The following is a 21896-nucleotide window of genomic DNA, read 5'->3' as shown; positions in this document are numbered from 1 at the left end:
TAAAGACCTCAAAGTGAGGGAGTAACCTACTAGTACCTCCTAAGGCAGCTCATTCCACTTTAAAATAGCTTTGCTAGAAAGTTTTTCCTTATATCAAGCTTAAATGTGTCTCTTTGAAACATCCATCTATTCCTAGTTGTCTTTTGAATTCAAGCAAAACAAGTCAGATCCTGCTTCCATGACAGCTTTTCAAATTCAAGACAACTAAACTCTCCATTCTCCCTCTCCCCCAATCTTTTTTTATATAAGCTAAACACGTCCGCTCCCAATTCTGGACTAATTCTTATTTGTGAGGCCCCTTAAACCATCCTGGCCTCCTTCCAGCTAAAACAGTATTCTTCCTAAAATCTAATATCTAGAATGGATCACAGTATTACAGACATGGTTTGACTCAGAGAAGAAGACAAAAGCTATTAGTACTGAAATGATACTATTTGAACGTGTATGGCTCAAATAGAAAATGAAAAAATGCTACAAGTCACTAATAAGACAAATGAAATCAGAAATAACATTTTACTTCACACTCATTTTGACAATGAAAATAAAAAGTAGAAATAAGCCAATTTTGATAGGGCTCTGGGAAGATAAACACACTAATTCATTCATGTTGAGTTTGGCCTGGCATATCAACAAAAGTTGTCTTATGTATAAACTGCTCAAAGCTGACAAAAAAAATTAAAGGAAATGTAAGATTTTATATCTATTTCTGACCTTCCTCCCCTGACCAATCACACAGATAATTTGCGATCACAGAGCAGGAAATGATCATCTTACAAAGATCAAATCTCCAACTTCCAAGTACCAAGAACATTTTGTTTGTTTGTTTGGGGTTTTTTTGGTGAGGCAATTGGGGTTAAGTGACTTGCCCAGGGTCACACAGCTAGTAAGTGTCAAGTGTCTGAGGCCGGATTTGAACTCAGGTCCTCCTGACTCCAGTGCTCTATCCACTGCACCACCTAGCTGCCCCCCAAGAACATTTTTTTAATCCCTAAAATTGAAATGTAACTATCATATATATATATATAAAAGTAATTTAGCTGACTAATCCCCAAGTGAGTTCTATATATTTGTTTAAGACTGAACAGCTCTTGAACAGACCCATATGTTCATGAAACCATTTCAAAATTTTTGAATGATTTCATTCATATGCATTTTAACTGTCATAAATATTAATCTTAACAGGGATACAACTATGTTCTTAAAACATTTGCTGACTAGAAGTTCCTTTGATGATCAATTTGTGTACCAAAATTGAAGGCCTATTTCTGAGACCATTGAGCAACCATATAAAATGCCTCAAATTAAATTATTTTAGAAAAATCTTGCTTTAATAAAACAAAGTATAATTGACAAAATATATTCAATTTAGTTTCAATTAGAGAAAACCTAAGCAAATGATTTTGTACCATCTACATTATTTCCTAAACAAATGTCTGAAAATTAAATTAAATTAAACTAACCACTTCTGCATCTAGCAATCTTTCTTTACCTTAACTGCTATATTACTATTTTTAATGAAGATCTTAAAATAACTTTTTTCCTTGTGGGTTTTTAGCTTTGTTTTTAAGAATCATATATTAACACTACTTTGGAAGAAGTCTAAGCTATACTTCCTCTACTGGTTACTACTGGCAGAAAAATGAAGTAAACTGTTTTTATGATACCTTCCCCTCCCCTCACCAAAAACTATCATTGAAATGGAGCAGAAGAGTCACTAAAGTGGTTGGGAGTAGATATAACCAAACTCCTAATTTTATTCACTGGCCTTAATATAAACCACATCAATTTGGATTTTATAAAAGAAAGAGTTGAGGATCAAATATGTTAAATCATTAAGTTTATGGGTAAAGAGTTTAATAGCATTTAGTGCAAAATAGATAAGCTATAACAATTTAACATTTCACACATTGCAAAAACATAAGAAATGAAAATACATGTGACAATCTTCACTAGAACAAAGGGCTGACCAATATTATTAAAACTATGTTCTTAGTTTTACCTTAAGAGTTATTATTTCCAGAGAATAAGGTTGTTACAGTTTAATCATTCTGAGGATATTGGATAAAAATCCATCCAGAAAGAACATTACTGCTTAAAAATGAATAACCATGAAACATTTTGCCTATAATAAATATAATTTATATTTAGGTTAACAGGCACCAACTTGAGAGCAGAAAAAACAATTTTTGTTCAACCAAGAAATAAATCATACTTAAAAGGACATGGTGGTATTTCTGAATTGTATGACATATCCTTAATATTTATCTTCAAGTATCATCCAACTTCTCAAATAGCTGTCTAGAAGCATCACCAGGATACAAACTAGACCCTAGACCTTCAACCATAAAAATAAAAGGCCAAGAACAATCCTTAATTTAAGAGAAAAATTACATTATATATTCTCTTAATACTCAGTTCAATAAAATAACAATTACCAGTTTATTAAAGGTTAGATGAACTGTACATATGTAAACTGTTAGAGCTGAAAAATCTGAAATATATTTTAAAAAGCAAAATCACTCTCTCTGAAGTATTCAAAATATTTCATTTCTGGTGGCAAATCTAAATGCTGAAAAGCATTTTATTTCCCTTCTCTTCCCCCACTTCTCTCCCCCTTTGCATTCATCCAGCACATATTTTCAAAAGACCAAATGTAGTCACATATTCCAGACATGAAACACTGACACTGCTTCTTGGTAAACAAGAGAGACGCAGAAAAGTCCAAGTCTACAACTCTGCTCCAAAAGTGTTACACAGGCTAAATGATATGAAGGATAAAAGGGTAGGGGGAAGGGGAAGAAAGAATCAATGGCCCTTGTTGATGCAGGCAGAGTACTCCTGAGAGTCCTTAGAATTTGAGAATTTGTTGATGTAATCCTGAAGAAAATTCCAGCAGTTCTGCAGACAAGTATTAAAGAATAAGTCTTTGATTGATAATTTTTCTATTTATTTCTGCCAAAGCGACTGAAAATACGAAAGCCTTTTCATCAGAAAGGTTAGCATAGATGTCAACTTCCTTTTCCTGTCTCTCTGTTAAAAGAAAAAAAGTTAAAACATCATTATGTTTAGTGGCAAATTCAATAATTAAAAATCAGACAGTCCCTTCAAGTACTAGTTAAGTGGATGTAAAATCTTTTATGCTATTAATGCTATATTCTAGAACTAAAGTTTGAATTAAAGAATCATTATGTAACAATTAATAATTAAAATGTTTGATTATTTTCTGGAACCAGTTTTGAAGACATATGAAAACTTAAAACTTAGGCTCCTTAACCTAGAAGACAATGAACTCACTAAAATCACAACACATTCTCCACCAAAATTAAAATATTTTCCCCAAAATTATTATAAATTTTAGTGTCTTAAATTAAGATGGATTTCATCTCCCCGAAATGGTGGATGGCTCCCTCTGACAAGCAAGGACAGCTTCAAAAATACATTAACTGCTTGCCTTGTTGTCAGGCTCTAACTGTTGAAGATTAAATTTAAATTATAAAATAAAGTATGCCAGCCTAACTGATGTCAGTAAGATAATATATGTACACTTTGCAAACTTTTAAGAGCTACATAAATGTTAGCTTTATTATTCAAGTCCCAAAGCACCTCACCACTATCCTCATCTCTGAATCCTGTGCTTCAAAAGAATTGCTTTTGCTTAAGTACTTAATTCTGAAAAAGAATTATATTAAAAACAACAACAACTAGCATTTTTAAGGTTTGAAAGGCACTTTACAGATATCTCAATTTATCCTCACGACAATCCTGTGAAGTAGGATGCTGTTATTATCCTCATTTTAAAGGTTAAAAAAAACCTAAGGGGCAGCTAGGTGGCGCAGTGGACAAAGCACTGGCCCCGGATTCAGGAGGACCTGAGTTCAAATCCGGCCTCAGATACTTGACACTTACTGGCTGTGTGACCCTGGGCAAGTCACTTAACCCTCATTGCCCCACCAAAAAAAAAACAAAACCCTGAGGTAGAGAGATTAAAGTGACTTGTCCAGGGTCAGAGAGCTAATAAGTATATGTGGCTGAATCTGAACTCAGGTTTTCTTGACTCCAGGTCCAACATTCTATCTACTGTACTACCTGACTGCCAAGAAGGTGGTACTTTGATTTTTCATATATAATAGTAAACTTTGTAATAAAATTATATTGAATAATTATGAATGTACTAGAATTTCAGACATATATAACTAAAAGTATTAAAACCACACAACAAATCAAAATGTAGAATTCATTTAGGTATTTTTTGTTGGGTAAAAGGTTAGCAATTCTATTATGAGAACCCTGACAGTTAACTAAGCACTGTAATAATAAATTTAACTCAAGTCTGAAAAGTGTTCTTTAACCATCCCTTTTAAAATAGAGTCAACATGAAGAACATTTAGAAATATGTCTGTTTTTCAAATAAACCTTAGTCTTTATTCTAGTCATACATGTTAAAATGAACTACCCTAAAACTTTTTAAAAGGAAACTCATTATTTGTTTTCCAGTTAGGGCTTACTTCAAAATGTTTCAATTATTAAGTGTTTATAGATAGGAAGTTCAGGACTATAGGCTAAAACTGAAAGTAAAATTAACTGACTACTCAGTAATATCATTAAACACTGTGAAATACCAACTGTATTATTCAGAAATAGCACACATTTTCACAAGTTGACCTTTCATATACTAGATTTAGAAAGCACCAATTCTGATTAAGTCTCTAGTTATGTCCACAAAAATAAAATGGGTTTAATTCACTTGCTTGCCTTTTTAAAAATCTAAATATACAAATATAAAAAGCATTTAATTCATTCTAAAAATACAGTTTTTCTTTAAAAAGTAATTCTACTTGGAAAACTGAAATACCACCCAAAATCTTTCATTTCCAAATAAATATTTCTTCCTTACTTTTTTTTTAAAGTTGGCACATCAAGAAACAGATTAAATACATCAAAGACCCTAATACTATACAGATATTCACTTCACTGACTTAAAAGTGATTATCTTAGTTCCCTCCTTCCCCCTCCCCCACAGCCCCACTCTCAGATGCTTTCCTACTCTGTCTGTTCTTTGGGCCACAATCCCTTTTTTTTTTTTTTTTAGTGAGGCAATTGGGGTTAAGTGATTTGCCCAGGGTCACACAGCTAGTAAGTGCTAAGTGTCTGAGGCCGGATTTGAACTCAGGTACTCCTGAATCCAGGGCTGGTGCTCTATCCACTGCGCCACCTAGCTGCCCCAACAATCCCTTTTTACAAAAGACAAGTACTTAAGTAAAAGTAGTATATATGTTACCATTCAAAAAAATTGCAATTCCTTTGAAGCACAGGATTCAGAGATGAGGATAGTGGTGGTGGGGAGCTTTGGGACTTGAATAATAAAGCTAACATTTATGTAGCTCTTAAAAGTTTGCAAAGTGTTATACATATATTATCTTACACCAACTAGGCTGGCATACTTTATTTTATAATTTAAATTTAATCTTCAACAGTTGCAGCCTGACAACAAGGCAAGCAGTTAATGTATTTGTGAAGCTGTCCTTGCTTGTCAGAGGGGGCCATCCACCATTTTGGGGAGATAAAATCCATGTTAACCTTAATGACCAATGGGGCCATTTTATTTTCTGTTTAAAATAGTATTTCCCAGGGGGCAGCTAGGTGGCGCAGTAGATAAGACACTAGCCTTGGATTCAGGAGGACCTGAGTTCAAACACAGCCTCAGAAACTTAGGAGCTGTGTGACCCTGGGCAAGTCACTTAACCCCCATTGCCCTGGAAAAAAAAAGAAAAGGAAAAAAAATAGTATTTCCCCTTTCTTTGTTGATTTTTCTACCCTATTTCACATTTCCTAACATTAATAGCCTTTTCTCCCAGTCAACTGTCTAAGAAGATCTAGTATACGGAAAAGAAATACCAAAAAAATTATCCAAGGAACATGCAAGTACCTACCTAAGCAAAGCCTCCCTAAAAATGGTCAAATATGATTGAGAAAACCAAAACTTTTCTAAATGCTTCAATGTTAAAACTAGTACTATTTAATCAATACCTGAAAGATATATCACAAAATAAGCTCAAATGGCCACATGTAACCAACAAGGGGATATTAAAGATAATTAAAATAGTCTATCAAAGTCTAAAACTGATAAAAATATTCTTGAACAAGGGACTTTACTGCACACACTAAATACCTAAAGCAGTAATAGAGTACATTATTCTTCTTACAATAATAAGAAATTTTAAATCTGTGTAAAGGTATAGCTTTATCTTGCCAAATAATTTTTGCAGGGCAATGAGAATTAAGTGACTTGTCCAGGGTCACACAGCTAGTAAGTGTCAAGTGTCTGAGGCCACATTTGAACTCATGTCCTCCTGAATAAAGGGCCAGTGCTTTATCCACTGCACCACCTAGCTGCCCCCTCTGCCAAATAATTTTTGCTAAAACATTTTAAAAATTAATTTTAAAGAACCAAATATCCATTTTATTTCATTGTTGGTTTAAAGCACCTATATATATATATATATATATATGTGTGTGTGTGTGTGTGTGTGTGTATATATATATACTTACATATTATGGTATGTATAATTACCCTTTCATATTCTACTTATGGTTATTTGTATACATTTTATTTCTCTTATTAAACTTCTCCAATGAAAAGATGAACCACATTTTATTTTTCGTATCTACCAACACACCTATCACAATGCCTTACAAAAAACAGAGAATCAATGAAAGCATTTATTAAATCAAATAAATGAATTTTTAAAACATATATAAAGTTAAAGAAAAACTGATGATCAGGCTGTTTCTTTATAAGTAAAAACTAGCTTTTGATTGCTTAAGCAGAAAACATTTTCCTTTTCAAAAGGTGCCTCTAATTTAGTTATCATGAAAATCAAAACAATTAGAAGTTCAAAGCTTCATTCTGAAAAAATGAAAAAACACACTCAATAGCAACTCTTTTTTTTTAAATCCCATAGGACAACAGTTCTTTTAAACAACATACTAAAACTCAGGTTAGTTAGTCCTTTAAAAAAAAAAGTTCACCCCTCCCCCCTCTTGGCAAGAGGTAGGAAACTATGGGCCTGGAAAGCAAAACAAAGTCAGACTTGGTTGAAATGTGCTTTGTTTTGACGAACTGGTTTCTTTTTTTTTAATGTTGTTGTAAGGTATGGCTCACTAGAAGAGGGATATATGGAGAAATAAGAGACAAACAAAAAATATTTCGATAAAATTTTTTTTAAAAGTCTGCCTACTTAAGTTTATTTTGTTAAGCTACATGCAAAAATACTCCAAACATTTCAAACAGGATGCTTAGCACTTTTCATATATGCTCCTTGTTCCTGAAAGCCAACAAAATCAGATAGATATGTCAGGTGAACAACTTTCCACGTTTTCACTTTTAGCAAGGAAAAAAATTTCTACTGATTTTATATGATGATTATAAGAAAACTGAATCCAGAAGCTATATCTGTAGTCTAATTTATGATGAAAAATTAAGATCTATGGCAAACTCACTATCTTCTTATATTCTGGTGATAAATACCAAAGCCATACTCATGGGTGCTATCTAATTATGACAAAAGAATTTAATCCTTAAAAAAATAAACCCTACTCCCATAATGGTAGATTTGGACATACCTCTTTCTTCCTCATGTTTTTTGGCAGATGCACTTTTAGGTCTTCCTCTTCCTCGTCTGATATGATCTGATTGGCTGCTACTTCGAGACCTCTTTCTGTTTTCTAAATCTTTATTTACTGTAGAATTAATCTTCTCTCTCCTAACTCTCTCTGTTCGTCTTCTCTTGGCATCATGCTTATTTTCTGTATGGACAAATAAAAGTCACATGTTTGAAGGCTATTGTACATTTTTGCCTTGGATCTCACTCCTCTTTCCTAATATTCAAATTTCTATGTGGCAATGGATATACTGCCTAGAGAGTTTCAAAAGATTCTAAGTATACAACTATAGGTATGGTCTGCCTGTTAAGAAAAAACTCACTTTACTCCGCTTCTGACCATGCTTAAGGAAGGAAGAATCTTTCAAGAGTATAAGTTCTTCAAAAACAAAAAAATAAATTTAAAAAAAAAGAGTATAAATTCTTTCCTTCCCAGCTTAATTCCAGTCTATCTATGAGAAGGCAAAAACTTGTCACCTTCCTTTCCTCACCTCTTCCCAAAGCCAAAATAGCAGAGGTGGACAAAAGACGAAGAGAAGAATCATCCTCACCTTCCCTTTTTCTCCCCACCTTCAAGGTCTGGGTCAAAATATGAACACATGATTCCAATTCAGAAGCAAAGTTAACTATAATGAATAGTGAATGATCATGTTCTCATTATTAGTTAAGCAAATGAGTAGTTTCTTTTTAGTCCCTGACAAAGCATTTTCACAAAAACAACAAGCTACTTTTCCCTGCCGGTCTTCAATGGAATGAGAGATGATATTTTACCACTAACATTAGTATTAATGTTAATGAAAAGGGAAACATTACAAATTTACATATATATTTACAATGTGCCCATTTATAATGTATATTTTTCTATGTAAATGCACAATGGGCTACCTTTATCCTAATTTCAAATGAGAAAATAAAATAAAAATTACTTTGAGGTAGTCAGTATAAAACTGAGTTAAACCACACTACTTCAGTATTCTGTGGATTACTGAGTCTCTGATAAGATTCCCTTTATGATGTATGAAGTTCAAGTCTCATAACCAAAAAGCAAATAGCATTCTTTGTTCTAGGAAACAGAAATGGTCTATTCATTCTAATAATCCTATTTCCTAACAAATTATTCAAACTGATCATGGTAAAATACATTTTTAGAGAAGAAATGCCATAAAAGACAAAAAGATAATTTCCCCAAAATTTGCTGTTACAGAAAAAGAGGGCAAAATAAGTAGGAAATGCCTAAAGAAAAAAATTAACTCTCACTGGAATGTGTCAAAGAACAGTTAAATTATTATATCAATACATAAAAAGAGAGAAAATTTGGTTTCAATTTATCACACAACTACTAAAAAGTTTAGAAACTCTCAAAGCAGCTTCAACTATTTTTTTCCATCTCTTCCTCTCCCCAAAGAGGATGGGAAAATAAGGAAAGCAGTAGGTAAAATCACACATAAAATGAATTAACACTTATGAGAGAACAACCCCACCCTGTGAGACCAGATTTTGTTAATGTTTGCATTTTCATCCAGGCCAAGTTCCATACCTCTAGCTTTGTTCCACCTCCCAACTTCCTTGATATATAACTTACAGTCAATATACTTTATATACCTGAACTTCACATAATTCAAAATCAGTTAAATTTAACTGAAGACATTAGTTTCGTTTTTTCAACCTTAATAGAAAGTATATTTATAATTAATCAAATTTTAATTTTGACTTATTGAAAAATAATTTCATGGCATATTTTCAAAACATGGTATTTTATAGTTCATCTAATCAATGATTAGAGGCCATTCAGAAATTTAAGAGATTGGTTTTTTTAAATGTACCCTTCAAATCCTGATTATTATTCACAGATGGATTTATTCACATAACAGACATTCAATACTGTTCAATATATTCTTTCTTGATATTTTTATCAGTCAGTTAATGAACAAATATTTATTAAGCACCTAATACTCACCAGGCACTGTACTCAATGCTCAAGATATAGGTACACAGAATGACTACTCTCAATAAGCTTACATTATAACAAGGGAGTTAAGTATATATAAAAAATATACAAAGCATAAATATAAAGTTAGTGGTGCAAAGGCACAGAGACTGGAGATGGAGTGAGAGAAAAAAGGCAAATCTGCCTGGATCACAGAGTGCAGGAGAAAGTGGAGGCTAGGTTATCTAAGGCTTCAAAAGCTAAATAAAGGAGTCAATAGAAAGCCAATAATGTTGGTTGAGGAGGCAAGTCACATGGTCAGATATGTGCTTATGGAAAATTATTTTTGTGACAGTACACAGAATAGACTAGATTGGTGAAATGCTTGAGGCTAGGAAACCAATTAGGAGACTGATGCAATAATTTAGATAATCGATGAAAAAAGGCCTGAAGTAAGGTGGTAGCTGTATAAGAAGAGAGAAGGGGGCAGAATATGAGAGAGAGGGTGACTGTAGAAAGAGCAAGATCCTCCTATGACTGATATGACACTATATTTTTCTGGTTCTACTTCCTTGACCAATTCTGCTCTACCTCCTTTTTTCACTATTCTTTACCCTGTCTATACACACTCCTCCCAAGGAACTCAACTGATCACTACTATGTGATTCTCATATTTAAAAATTGCCTTCTAATCTCTCAGTCTCATATTCCCAAATATCCAGAGTATCTCCACATAGATGTCTTATTCACATCTTAAATCTCTTTTCCCTTAACAAAACTAGCTCCTTTATAAGTTATACCATTTTGGTCAGTAGTACCACAGTTTGTCCAGCACCACCCCCAATTTAGAAACCATGTAAATCATCCGTGCCTCTTTACTCTCCTTTGTCCCCTATCTCCATCCTGTTATGATGGCCCTGTCAATTCTTCAAAATCTTGGATTTACCTTTCTCTATTACTTAGTCTAAGCCACACTTAGTCTAAGCCTTCATCACCTTTTATACCTGGATTATTTCAATAACCACATAGTTGTTATCTCTTCTAATCTAAGATATACCAATGATAAAATAATCTTCTTATGTAAAGTACCACTTATTTCATGCCACAGTACTACTCAGAAACTGATCTACTACATGTCAAGTCTAAACTCTTCTGCCTAGCTTTTAAAGCCCTCCATCATTTGGTTCCCTGCTACCTAACCAACTTTATTTCCCACCACTATAGAACACTCACCCTTCATTCTAAATACATTCTTTTCAACTCTGGTTCAAAAGCCAATTATGGCCCCTCCTTACCCACTATATCAAGTCTGAACTCCTATGCTTAGCTTTTTTAAAAGAATTTTATTATATTTGTGATATGTAATTATATATATGATTTTACATATATATATATATATATATATATATATATATATATATAGTGGTAAAAATTATTGGAGTTTTAGATGATTCATTTGGGAGGGGCCACACCTGGCCCACCCTGAAGTTACATATGCTACTGAGGTCAGAAGGAGAACTCTCCATAGGCAGTTTTTTTTTTTTAAGTGAGGCAATTGGGGTTAAGTGACTTGCCCAGGGTCACACAGCTAGTAAGTGTTAAGTGTCTGAGGCCAGATTTGAACTCAGGTCCTCCTGACTCCAGGGCCGGTACTCTATCCACTGTGCCACCTAGCTGCCCCCCATAGGCAGTTTTTGAAGGACCTCACCCCCTTTTGGGGGAGGGAGGAATGCATGCTGAGGGGAGGCTGGAGTCACTTCCAGAACTCTCTCGTTTGCTTCCCCGCTTGCTCTCTCTCCATTTTTCCCTGTGATGTGAGAACCTAGCAAATGTCCCAGATGTGGTGAGTGAACACAAAAACCCTCCATTCCTTTGAATTAGCTTAATTGGAAACGATCTGGGGATTGTATAGACTTAGGTTAGAATTAGGAGAATTTATTTCTTTTTCCTTATTTCCTTATCTTTGATATTTTATTAATTTCACCTTGGTTGTTTAATTAATTCCCAAGTAATAAAATCTGATCCTTTTGTGGAAAAGAAGCTGTTAAGGCTCTTTTCTTATTGGCCTAGGAGAAATATCTAAAAGGACAGTTTGGAGGGGAGGGAACTTTGAACCTAGAGATCCCTCATTATTTCTAGGACCCCAATATTTTCAGCGAGTCACCCAATTAATGCTCCATATATTAAATTTGGGCCCCACAGTATCAAACATAGATATGATATACACAAAGACACATATATGACATATATAATGTAAATTTTATGCATTATTACATTTTAAGACTTTCCACAATCCAGTCCCCTCATCCTACCTTGCCAACCTTATTTTCCATGGCTCCTCAATACCCACCTTCTACTCCAACCATCTATGCCCTAAACAGTTTATATTCATTACCTCTTTAGTGCCTTTGTTAATGCTGTTACTCTTGTCAGCAATTCTCTTCAACTTCTCCCCTATTTATTCATCAGTATCCATCCTATAAGGTCTAGTTCAATTTCTACCTTCTCAATAAAGCCTCCTCTATTTCAGCCTTCACTGATTTCTTCTCTTAAAACCTATGATGCAGTGCAAAGTACTGAATGAAGTCAGTTCTACTATAGAGAATGGTGATTTTCATCAGTCTGAGATGACACAGTCCATTTATCATCATAATGAAAGGAGGTAAGGGGTCCCGACCAGATTGAAAGAATATGGGATTAAATAATTTTACTGCCAGTTGTGATTAATGGGAAAAAATCATTTTCTAAAACACAAAATTTATAATAAAATAATTCAAAATAGACGAACCTTTCCAAGTAAAATATTTTGGGGATAATTTGCCCTTTGGAGCTGTACACCACCACTGTACTTCAAAGGTCCTTCAGACATCCCTCATTTTAGGTGAGTCTAATATATGAGATCATTTTACAGCATATCATAGGAATTTAAAATGTCAGCCTCAAATATAACAAAAATGGAAAATATTGGATGTTGGAGGGGATGTGGGAAAGCTCAGGTGCTAATCCACTGTTGGTGGAGTTGTGAAAAGGATCCAACCATTCTGGAAAGCAATTTGGAACTATGCCCAAAGGGCTATAGAACTGTGAATACCCTTTCACCCAGCAATGCCACTGCTAGGTTTATATCCCAAAGACATCCCCAAAAAGAGAAAAATACCTATTTGTACAAAAATATTTACAGAAACTCTTTTTGTGGTGGCTGAGAATTGAAAATCAAAGGAATGCTCATCAACTGGGGAATGGCTAAGGAAGCTGTGGTATATGATGGTGATAGAATATTGTTGTGCCATAAGAAATGACAAGCAGGATGATTTTAGAAAGAACTGGAAAGACTTGTATAAACTGATGTATAGTGAAGTAAGCAGAACCAAGAGAACATTGTGCATAGAGACAACAATATTATTTGATGAAGAACAGTGAATGATTTAACTATTCTCAACAATACAATGATCCAAAGGACTATTGATGGAATATACTATCCACCTCCAAAGAAGGAACTGATATTGATGGAACACAAACTGAAGCATGCTATTTTTCACTTTTTTTCATTTATTTCCTTTTATTTAAGTTTTCTTATACAAAATGACAAATATGGTAATGTTTTACATAATCGTACATGTATAACCCATATCTGATTGCTAAACCATCTCAGGGAGGGGAGAAGAGGGAGGGAAGGAGGGATAAAAATTGGAACCCAAAACTATAAATAAAAATGTTCATTACTATAAATAAAAAAATAATGAATGAATGAATGAATAATTGAATGAATTACTAAATAAATAAATGGATGGATGAATGAATGAATGAATGAAATAAAATGTCAGCCTTTCCATATTCACATAAAATATCTTAATTACCAAACACAACTATATGTAGATCAAGGATGTTTACATTAATAAAAAGCCCTATTCCCTCCCCCTTTCCCCGTTATACTCTTTCAAAAAGAAAGGTGGCACAGTGGATAGAGCACCAGCCCTGGATTCAGGAGGACCTGAGTTCAAATCCGGCCTCAGACACTTAACACTTACTAGCTGTGTGACCCTGGGCAAGTCACTCAACCCCAATCGCCCCACAAAAAAATAAAATAAAAAAGGAAAGGTGGTCTGATGTTTATCCCTTGCATATAGAGTTTGCAGTTTAAATATATTCACTAATTAGTACTTTGAAATTTCTTATCAGCTAATCAAAACTAGACATTTTTCTTCTATATTCATTAATTTTCAAACTAGAATTTAGGAAAAAAACAAATTTCTGGGAGACATTTTACCAGCACTGATGAAGTTAACATTTAAAAAATCAAACAGACCAATATCAATGCCACATACAGATTTTATAGAGAGTAATATATATCAAAGAAACACTTTAATTGATTTCTAAATTTACAGTAATTTTACCAGAGGCTTAAATCTAGGTAAATTCACAAAGTCATTTATAATTTCTTTCACCAAACCGGAAATAAATAGCAAAGTATATGGGTTGGTTACCTGCAGAAGATGGTGATTTCTCTGAGTGTTTTGCATTTAGGAGTTTTCTACTAATAAATATATAACCACAGGGGCATGATTTACATGCAACAGGAACCTGAAAAAAAATGGAAACACATTCTTAAATTTTAAGGCAAGATTTTCCTCATATCTAAAAAATCACTAAAGGAGAAACACTCAGGAAATTTTCTTTTTTCCATTATTTTTCCACCAAGCTAGCCCTGACAATTGAACACAGACTTTTCACCAAAAACTAGTGCCATATAAAAGAAATTAATCTAAACAAACTACAGTACTACCAGCAAAATGATTATAGCTAGAAAACTGCAATTCACATTGTAAAGAAACCCATTCTCCTGCTGTTCTGCCTTTGATAGGCTTAGTTATATTACTGCTTTTTATTCATGTATTTACAGAATGGTTTATAATCTTATCTAAACACTTGGTCTAATTAAGCTAATTACAATTCTGGCATAAGTTTGTCTTGGTGGGTTTTTTTTAAAACTTTGTTTAAGACTACCAAACAAGGTTATTTTGGGTTTCTATTTAAGAAAAATTATTTTAACAAATGAACTCTAAAATAATTTAATTCCAGCTCTCTCAAAAGTTCAATGATCAGTTATTCAATATGAAATGTGGCACCTCAATAATGAAATTGGATTAAGTAACTTCAATACTTCAATAATGAACTCAGGTAGTTATTAAACTTTTTTTAAAATGATCTCCAAGAAGCTTTAAAAAAAAAAAGGAAGGGGTGTTTCTCCTGAGAATCCTTTCCCACTAAAGAAGCCTTTTATTGCACTGATCTGTCTCAATAAATTCTAAATAAGGCTCTTTCTTGTACATAAGAAAGCCAGACAAACCCATATTCAACAATACCTCCAACTACTACAGTATTGAGAGAAAGCCCAAATTTGTCTTTGAGATTCAGAATGTACATATATCTTGGCCTGGTTTCCCTTCAAATTTTTATTATTAAACTAACTACCTACATACTTATCAAAAAAATTATGTATTTCTTGTTCAAATAATATCCTATTTCAGAGGTGCTACATTCTAAAGCTTTTCTTAAAGTTTTGGGGGAAATAGTTTTTTCTTCAGCAACAGAATTGATCTCCTATAGGCCTCTAATAAAATAACCTACCATATGTAGCCAGGCAAGTCAGATAACATTCATTTGCTATTATGTAATTATAAAAAGAGATCATGTAACTTCCTAAAACAAAAATTCTTAAATTTTAAATGTTGATGCTAATAATAAATTAATGAAGTACTCTAGCACATCATCAGGATTACAAAAAAATTTTAAGCCCCAAAACACTACTGTTATTTTGGGTATGAATATGGCTTTACCAATTCCTTACAGTCTACTTACTTTGTTTCAGTTTCCAAAGTACAGATGGTAAATAAATTTTACAAGGAAAAAAATGTTGGTCTTATTTTGTTTCCTTGATTAAAAAGTCAAGGCTATAAAATAACCACATTACTGAGTGCTTCATTTAAATTTTGCCATGCAAAGAGTCCTAACATCTTTTCCATGGATGATATTTAATGTTTGCTGTATGTCAAAATGGAACATCACTTAAATGGAAAAAAGCTGCTCTATAAAAAAAGTCTAAAGGAAAAACAGAAACATTCACATGAGTAAAGATACCAGAGAGCTGACAAGAATCTTGAATACACAAAATTGGCTCAGTAGACTATGTGGTTAATGGACGGGAAACACTTTCAGAATGAAAAGCATTATGGGTTTAAATGTTACAAGTTTAAATTTGTCTGTTTTGCATTTTTGCTACACGTTAGCAAAGAAGATATTACAAAGAAAATGAAAACTTGTGGTTCCCTGTTTGCCCAGCCTTTGTACTTTAGATATTTTTGTTGTGCAGTTAATAGTATGCATTCCTGAATTTACAGAAACAACTTATGTGTAGAATATATTTAAATGAGATATTTTCAGATTAAGGATTTTTAGTGAAATGTAATAAAAACAGAAAAGACATACTGGAGTCTGTGATACAACTCAGTAAAATAAAAAAAAAAACATCCCATACTACTTTAACCTATTTAAAACAGAAAATGCTTTGGCTTTTTATAATTTATCTGCTCTAGAAAGTACAGTAAAATAAGAATGATATTTCAAATCACTCACTTAACAAACATTTATTAAGCACCATAAGAGCCAGTTTAGGTAAGACACAGTTCCTATCCTCATAAGCTTACATTCAAATAAAGGAATAATATACCTACAAAGCAAAGGATTACACGATGATAATAGAAAGTTTGGATATTTTTCTCACCACCTTCTTCTTTCCATAAGATAGCATTTACTAGTACTTTAATACAAATTTATTTTAATGAATTATTTTCCTTAATTCTAGGCTCCTAAATATGTCATGTAAATGAACAGATACACCAGCTTTAAAGAAAAAAAAACAAAACAATGGCAGGTCTGATTTGGTCCTCCCCTCTTACATGAAAGGCAACAACAAATTCAGTTAGTATACCATTTTGAAACAGCAACAGCATTTCTGTGATTTGTCATAAGAAATCTTAACAAGACTATTTTGATTACTTATAAGGACTCGGGCCAAGTCCTGCTTAGAAATTCTCTATTCCTTTCTCCAGTCAGGATATTAAAAACAGGTATGCTACTTTTCCCTAAAACATTGCTTTATGCCAAATAAAACATGTCAGAATTTGCAAAGACTTGTGCCCTACATAAGCGGGAACACATAATGCATACCACACGAATCTTAAACTTCTACACAATTAACCAAAACAAATGGAAACTATTTAATATGGAAATAACTTTTTTGTAAAGGCAATAAAGCCTGCCAAAATATGAGTCAGAATTTTATTAATATTCCCCCTCCCGTTTTGTCCACTAAAAAAAAAAATAGGAACGGAAATTCTTTGCTCTGGAAACCATGAATGTAGAACTACTAAATCATCTGTATGTTGCTAGATGATCTGCATACTGAAAAATACCAGAATTGTACAAACTGCTCAACCTTTCTCTGGATCTTCATTTTCACCAAATGCCCATAAAAGATCTTGAAAGAAAACATTACATAATCATTGTCAGCCCACAAGATTTCTCCTTAAAAATATGTAATGTACTGTACTTAGCTTTTAAAAGTCTCTAAGCTCATTTCAGAAAATAGTTGCAAGAAAATTAGTGGGGGCATGAGGAAAGAAAAAAAGAGGGCAAGAGAGGGAGTCATTTTGAAAATATTCCACAGTGGGAGAAATGAAAAATACTCAAATCTGTATTTTATCATTCAATTTTTTAAAAGCATATTAAAAGTGATATTCATTTATGGTTTTAATACCTTAAGTGAGAATTTTTTAACACCTAAGAAACCTTAAAACTCGAGTGGTTAAGCATAAGTGGCACGATATAAAGGAATTCCCATTCAAAAATTAGGGATGTAAAGTCATTCATTCAAGTTAGAAAATACAGACCTCAAAATTCACTGAAGCTCCCAGTTAAAGCCTATTAACTGTGGCTTCTGCTGTCAGATTAGGGTGACCACCCAGGTCACACAGGGGCAAGATATTTGAGCCAACCCCTCACATATTTTAAAACTGAACCCAGCAACCCAATGTGGCAAGAGTACACAATGCTGGGGGCCTAGATTAAAGTAACAGACATTTGGCATTTATTCTAGTACAGAAGACGGTGGGCGTTAAATGTTCATTTAGAAACCATCTGCATGGAAACAGACCAGGCCTTTTTTTTTTTTTTTAGCAAAATAGACAAAGTGCCCTTCAGACCCGAAACAGCCAGAAAGGCAAGGTACTCAGGACTAGCAGTCATACACTGAAAGGGGTAGCCAGTATAAACACCACAATGATAACTATTTACAGGTTGACTTTTCCCAGGATAGTTTTAGTATTTGCTCCATTTTACATGTCTCCATAAGAAGCAGCTTAGAAAGTACACTGGATTTGGAGTCAGAGAACATAGGTTTGAATTCCAGCAGTACAACCTGTGTTACTGTGTCATCTTGGTCAAGTCTTTTAATCCCTCCAGGGCTCCTCTTCCTCTTCTACAGAACTACATAATTGGACTAGATGACATCCAAATGATCTAATGAATAAATGCTTATTGAATCGAATTCTCTAGGTTTCTTCCAGCTCTAAATCCTTTATATTCCACTTGATCTTATTTTATTTGTATTCTACGTGCGTGTCTCATTTCCCTTCCCTCTCCTCCCTAATCTAACCCACCCCTAAGACAGTAAGCCAGCTCTCTGCAGGCAGGAACCTCACTCAGCACCACATCCAGTACCTAGCACAGTGCACACAGTAGGAGCTTAACACATTCTATGCTGAATTGAATGAGTTTTTCTTTATCTTCCAACACCAGGCATTGTGAGCTGGACTTTGCTGGTGCGAATAAATATATGCCGTTCGTCGTTTGTTGACACCCCACCCCCCCCCCAAAAAGGGAGGTGTTAGGGTAGACCTATGTGCCGGGTGGGAGAAAAGCTAGCCCAAAGATCATACGAGTCCTGCCTACCCATGGTAGACCTCAACATAGCGGGATGGGGACAGTCCCCAGGCTGAAGGAGGGGAAGATCCCTAACTTGAGGGACTGGCAGGTCAACCCCTCCCCGCCCCCCCGCAAAAATCCCAGCAGAGGACAGATGCTACTTCTGCGCACCGAATTCCTCCTCCACCCCAGCAGCCCCCTCCGCCGGGGTCTCGCCTAATCTACCCTAAAGAAATTGGGGCACCCAGGGCACCCCCAGGAGAGCGCGGGCCATGTCCGGAGACCACCTCTCCATCCTGCCTCAGCTCCCAAAGCCAAGGGGCCCGGAAGGGAGTGGGGGCTACTGCCCCCTCCCCAGCCACCCAGATCGGTCACCTGGCCCCTTCCCCAGCCCCAACGGCCGCTGACCAACCGCCGCCCGCGCCCCGCCTCCGGCCGCCCGCGCCCCGCCTCGCGCCCCCCCCTCCCCACCCCACTCCCCCGGTCTCTGCACGCGCTCCGCCGCTCGCCTGCGCCGCGCGAGCCCCCTCCCGCCCGGCCCGGCCCGACCCGACTGCGGCCCCCAGCCCCGCCCGGGGAGCTGACGAGGGCGCTCACCTGTTGATCACATTCCGGGCAGGATTTGGTGGCCATCTTCACTTTCTTGGCTCTAGTTGCAGACATGCTCTTTCCCCTTGGCCGAGGAGGCGGCAGCTCCTCCCCTCCCTCCTCAGCAGCCCGGCCCGGCCTCGGCCTCAGCCCCGCCCCGCGCGTCCTGACTGACTGACTGACTCTGACTGACCGAGCAAGCCGGGGGCTCGAGCCACCCTCGGGGGTTCGGAAGGGAGGGGGCGGAGCTCCGGAGGGGGAGGGGCGCGAAGAGGCGGAGGTGGTGGGGAAGAGTTCACGCCGCGGAAAAAAGGGCCAGACCAATCCTCAGCTTCCTCGCCCCTACCGAGACCCCTCTCCTCGCTCCTCAAGCCCCTCCGCCCGACCGTAAGACAAGCAGCCAAGCCCGCCTGCGCGCACTCGCAAATACTCGTGTGTGGGTCCCTGTGTCTGGATTGGCGTGGGGGGGGGGTTCGAGAAAGCGCCGCGCCTGCGCACGGCGGCAAAGGGCGGGATGCGGAGGCCAGAAGGCCGCGAGGCGCCGGCGTGACAAACACCACACCCCTCGCCTTGCCTGACAGACAGGCCCCCTGTTGGGGAGGGGCTAGGAGTAACAAGGGCTGAGTTAACCAATCAGAAGAGAGAAGTATTTGACAGTTTAGCTAGGACCCGCCCCTATCTTAGAAGGAGAAAGGAGCGGGAAGGCTGAGCTAAGAGGTGATGGACAGCCTGTGAGCGGAGAATAGAATTTAGGGTTCAAACAACAACGTCCACTAATAGGCTGTATGACCTTCCACAAATTGCTATGTGCTTCAGTTTCCATATCTGGAAAATGGAGTGTAGGTCAGCAATTTCAGTTCTAGTGGGATATCACATAGAGCTAGAATGAACAAATTGTTTTATTTAGCTTTTTTAACAAACAAAAAGAGACAAATATTCAAACTACCAGAATGATTTTCTCAAAGCACAGTTTTGACCATGGCACTTCACACTACCCAATAAACTGGATCCTAAAATACTTTCCCTGACAAAGCCTTCACATTTGACACCAATCTACCCTCAAGGACTCCACTGCCTGAGCAAAATGGCCTTGTTGCTGTACCCCACACAAGACACTCCTTGTTTCCTTCCCTTCCTTTGCAAAAGCTTTTTACATGTCTTGAATGCACTGCCTCCTGGGTCGTTGGTTTCTCTCAAGGCTTAGCTTACATATTGCCTTCTTTTTAATTTTTTATTTATTTTATTGTTAATTTATGGAATAAAACAAGCATTTCCAAAACATAATACAATAAAAAAAGACTACAAATGAAACTGCAAGTCTATTATGCACAACTTGCTATTCCTTTTAAATATATAATGAAGTTATCATGTAAATTTCTTTTTTCCCTTTTTTTTCTTCCCTCCTCCCATTAACTTTGCTGATCTTCCTAGGTGCAGGTGACTCTACCACATAATCTTGTGTTTTTGAACTTATTCTGTATTTTATTATTTGCATTGTTCTGTATTTATGAATCTGTTCTGTATTTTATTTATATGCTTTATGTATGTTGCAGAATCTTAGCTTCTTGAAGGCAGCAGTGTATCCCCCATGGCTGAGCACACAGGAGGTATCCACTGGGTAAAGCCTATTCCTCAAAATACAGAGGCGTCCAAGCTGAGTTAAAAGCAGAAAAGTTTTATTAGGAAGGAAATCAGATGCTAGTGCAGAGACACCCCAATACAAAGTAGAAGGGAACCCACAAACTAGGAGAGGCAGGGCCAGTTTATGCTAGAAAACCACCAATTGATAGTTTGGGGAGGGGCTAGGGTAAAGAATGGACAGTCTTTCCCAGATACAGGTGGAACATAAAAGCACAATGTTTTGCAGGAACAGTTGACCAGAAGGCTGTTTTAGGGTGGTTTGGGGTGTGAAGTTCAGGAAGGTCAGTCATCAAACACCAGCAAAGGCATCTGGGAGTGAGTGAGACTTTGGCTCATTGCAAGTTCCTTATTGGCTTATTGGGTAATGTGATCACATTCCGGGCAGGATTTGGTGGCCATCTCCTCTGCCAAAATAATCTTTGGGTGTTTGTCCAATCTCTCAGAATAAAGAGTGAATGAAATGAATGAATGAATAAGTGAATGAAAAAGCATATGTTATGTGCTTACTATGTGCAAAGCCATGCACTAAAGCACTGGAGATATAAATTGGAAATTAAGACAGTATGCTCTCTCAAGGAGCTCACATTCTAAAGTGAGAACAACACATTTAGAAGATTTCAGCTGTGAGTCAGATGGAAAAGTCCCATAGGCACAGTGGCAAAGCATATAGTAATAATGTTTCTGCTTTGATATCATTTCCACAGATGAAATGACATGAGCTCTTGATGTTGAACCTTTCCCAATGCTAAAGACTTTGGTGGCAAAAATTTTCTTTTATGGGTATTTAGTAGCTGTGGCTTCAGCACTCAGAGAAGCAGTTGTCAGTATTCTTCTCCACAATGGCTAAATCCCATTTGTGGCTGAATGATTTAAGGGAGCTGGATTGGAAGGAGGGTGGGTTTTCCAGAAGGTGCTACCATGCCTGGAGTTCTTAGTCTTACCCAAAGATTGGTAACAGTTGATCAGCAGTTGGTGTGATTGTTGCCTTCAATGATGGCTGCGGTAAAAAGGTAAACAGGAAAAAGAAATGATAAGGGATATTAAAAGGTTAAACTGTTTACATTCCTACATGGGAAGATAATACTTCTAACAAACAC

General features: G+C 36.2%; 1 protein-coding gene across 1 annotated transcript; it reads right to left on the bottom strand.

The window, feature by feature from the left end:
• Window positions 1-985: 985 nt before the first annotated feature.
• C2H16orf87 (chromosome 2 C16orf87 homolog) lies at window positions 986-19618 on the bottom strand. Its single transcript, XM_043989587.1, has 4 exons — window positions 19168-19618; window positions 14073-14169; window positions 7624-7806; window positions 986-3030 (listed from the first exon to the last, which is right to left on the bottom strand). The coding sequence occupies exons 1-4, from the start codon at window positions 19231-19233 to the stop codon at window positions 2912-2914; spliced, it is 465 nt and encodes a 154-aa protein (XP_043845522.1). The 5' UTR covers window positions 19234-19618; the 3' UTR covers window positions 986-2911.
• Between the last annotated feature and the right edge of the window lie 2278 nt (window positions 19619-21896).

The sequence above is a fragment of the Dromiciops gliroides genome, chromosome 2, assembly GCF_019393635.1.
Source record: "Dromiciops gliroides isolate mDroGli1 chromosome 2, mDroGli1.pri, whole genome shotgun sequence".
NCBI classification, from domain to species: Eukaryota; Metazoa; Chordata; class Mammalia; order Microbiotheria; family Microbiotheriidae; genus Dromiciops; species Dromiciops gliroides.
Note: the sequence above shows the minus strand (reverse complement) of the source record. Positions and strands in the feature narration are given on the sequence as shown.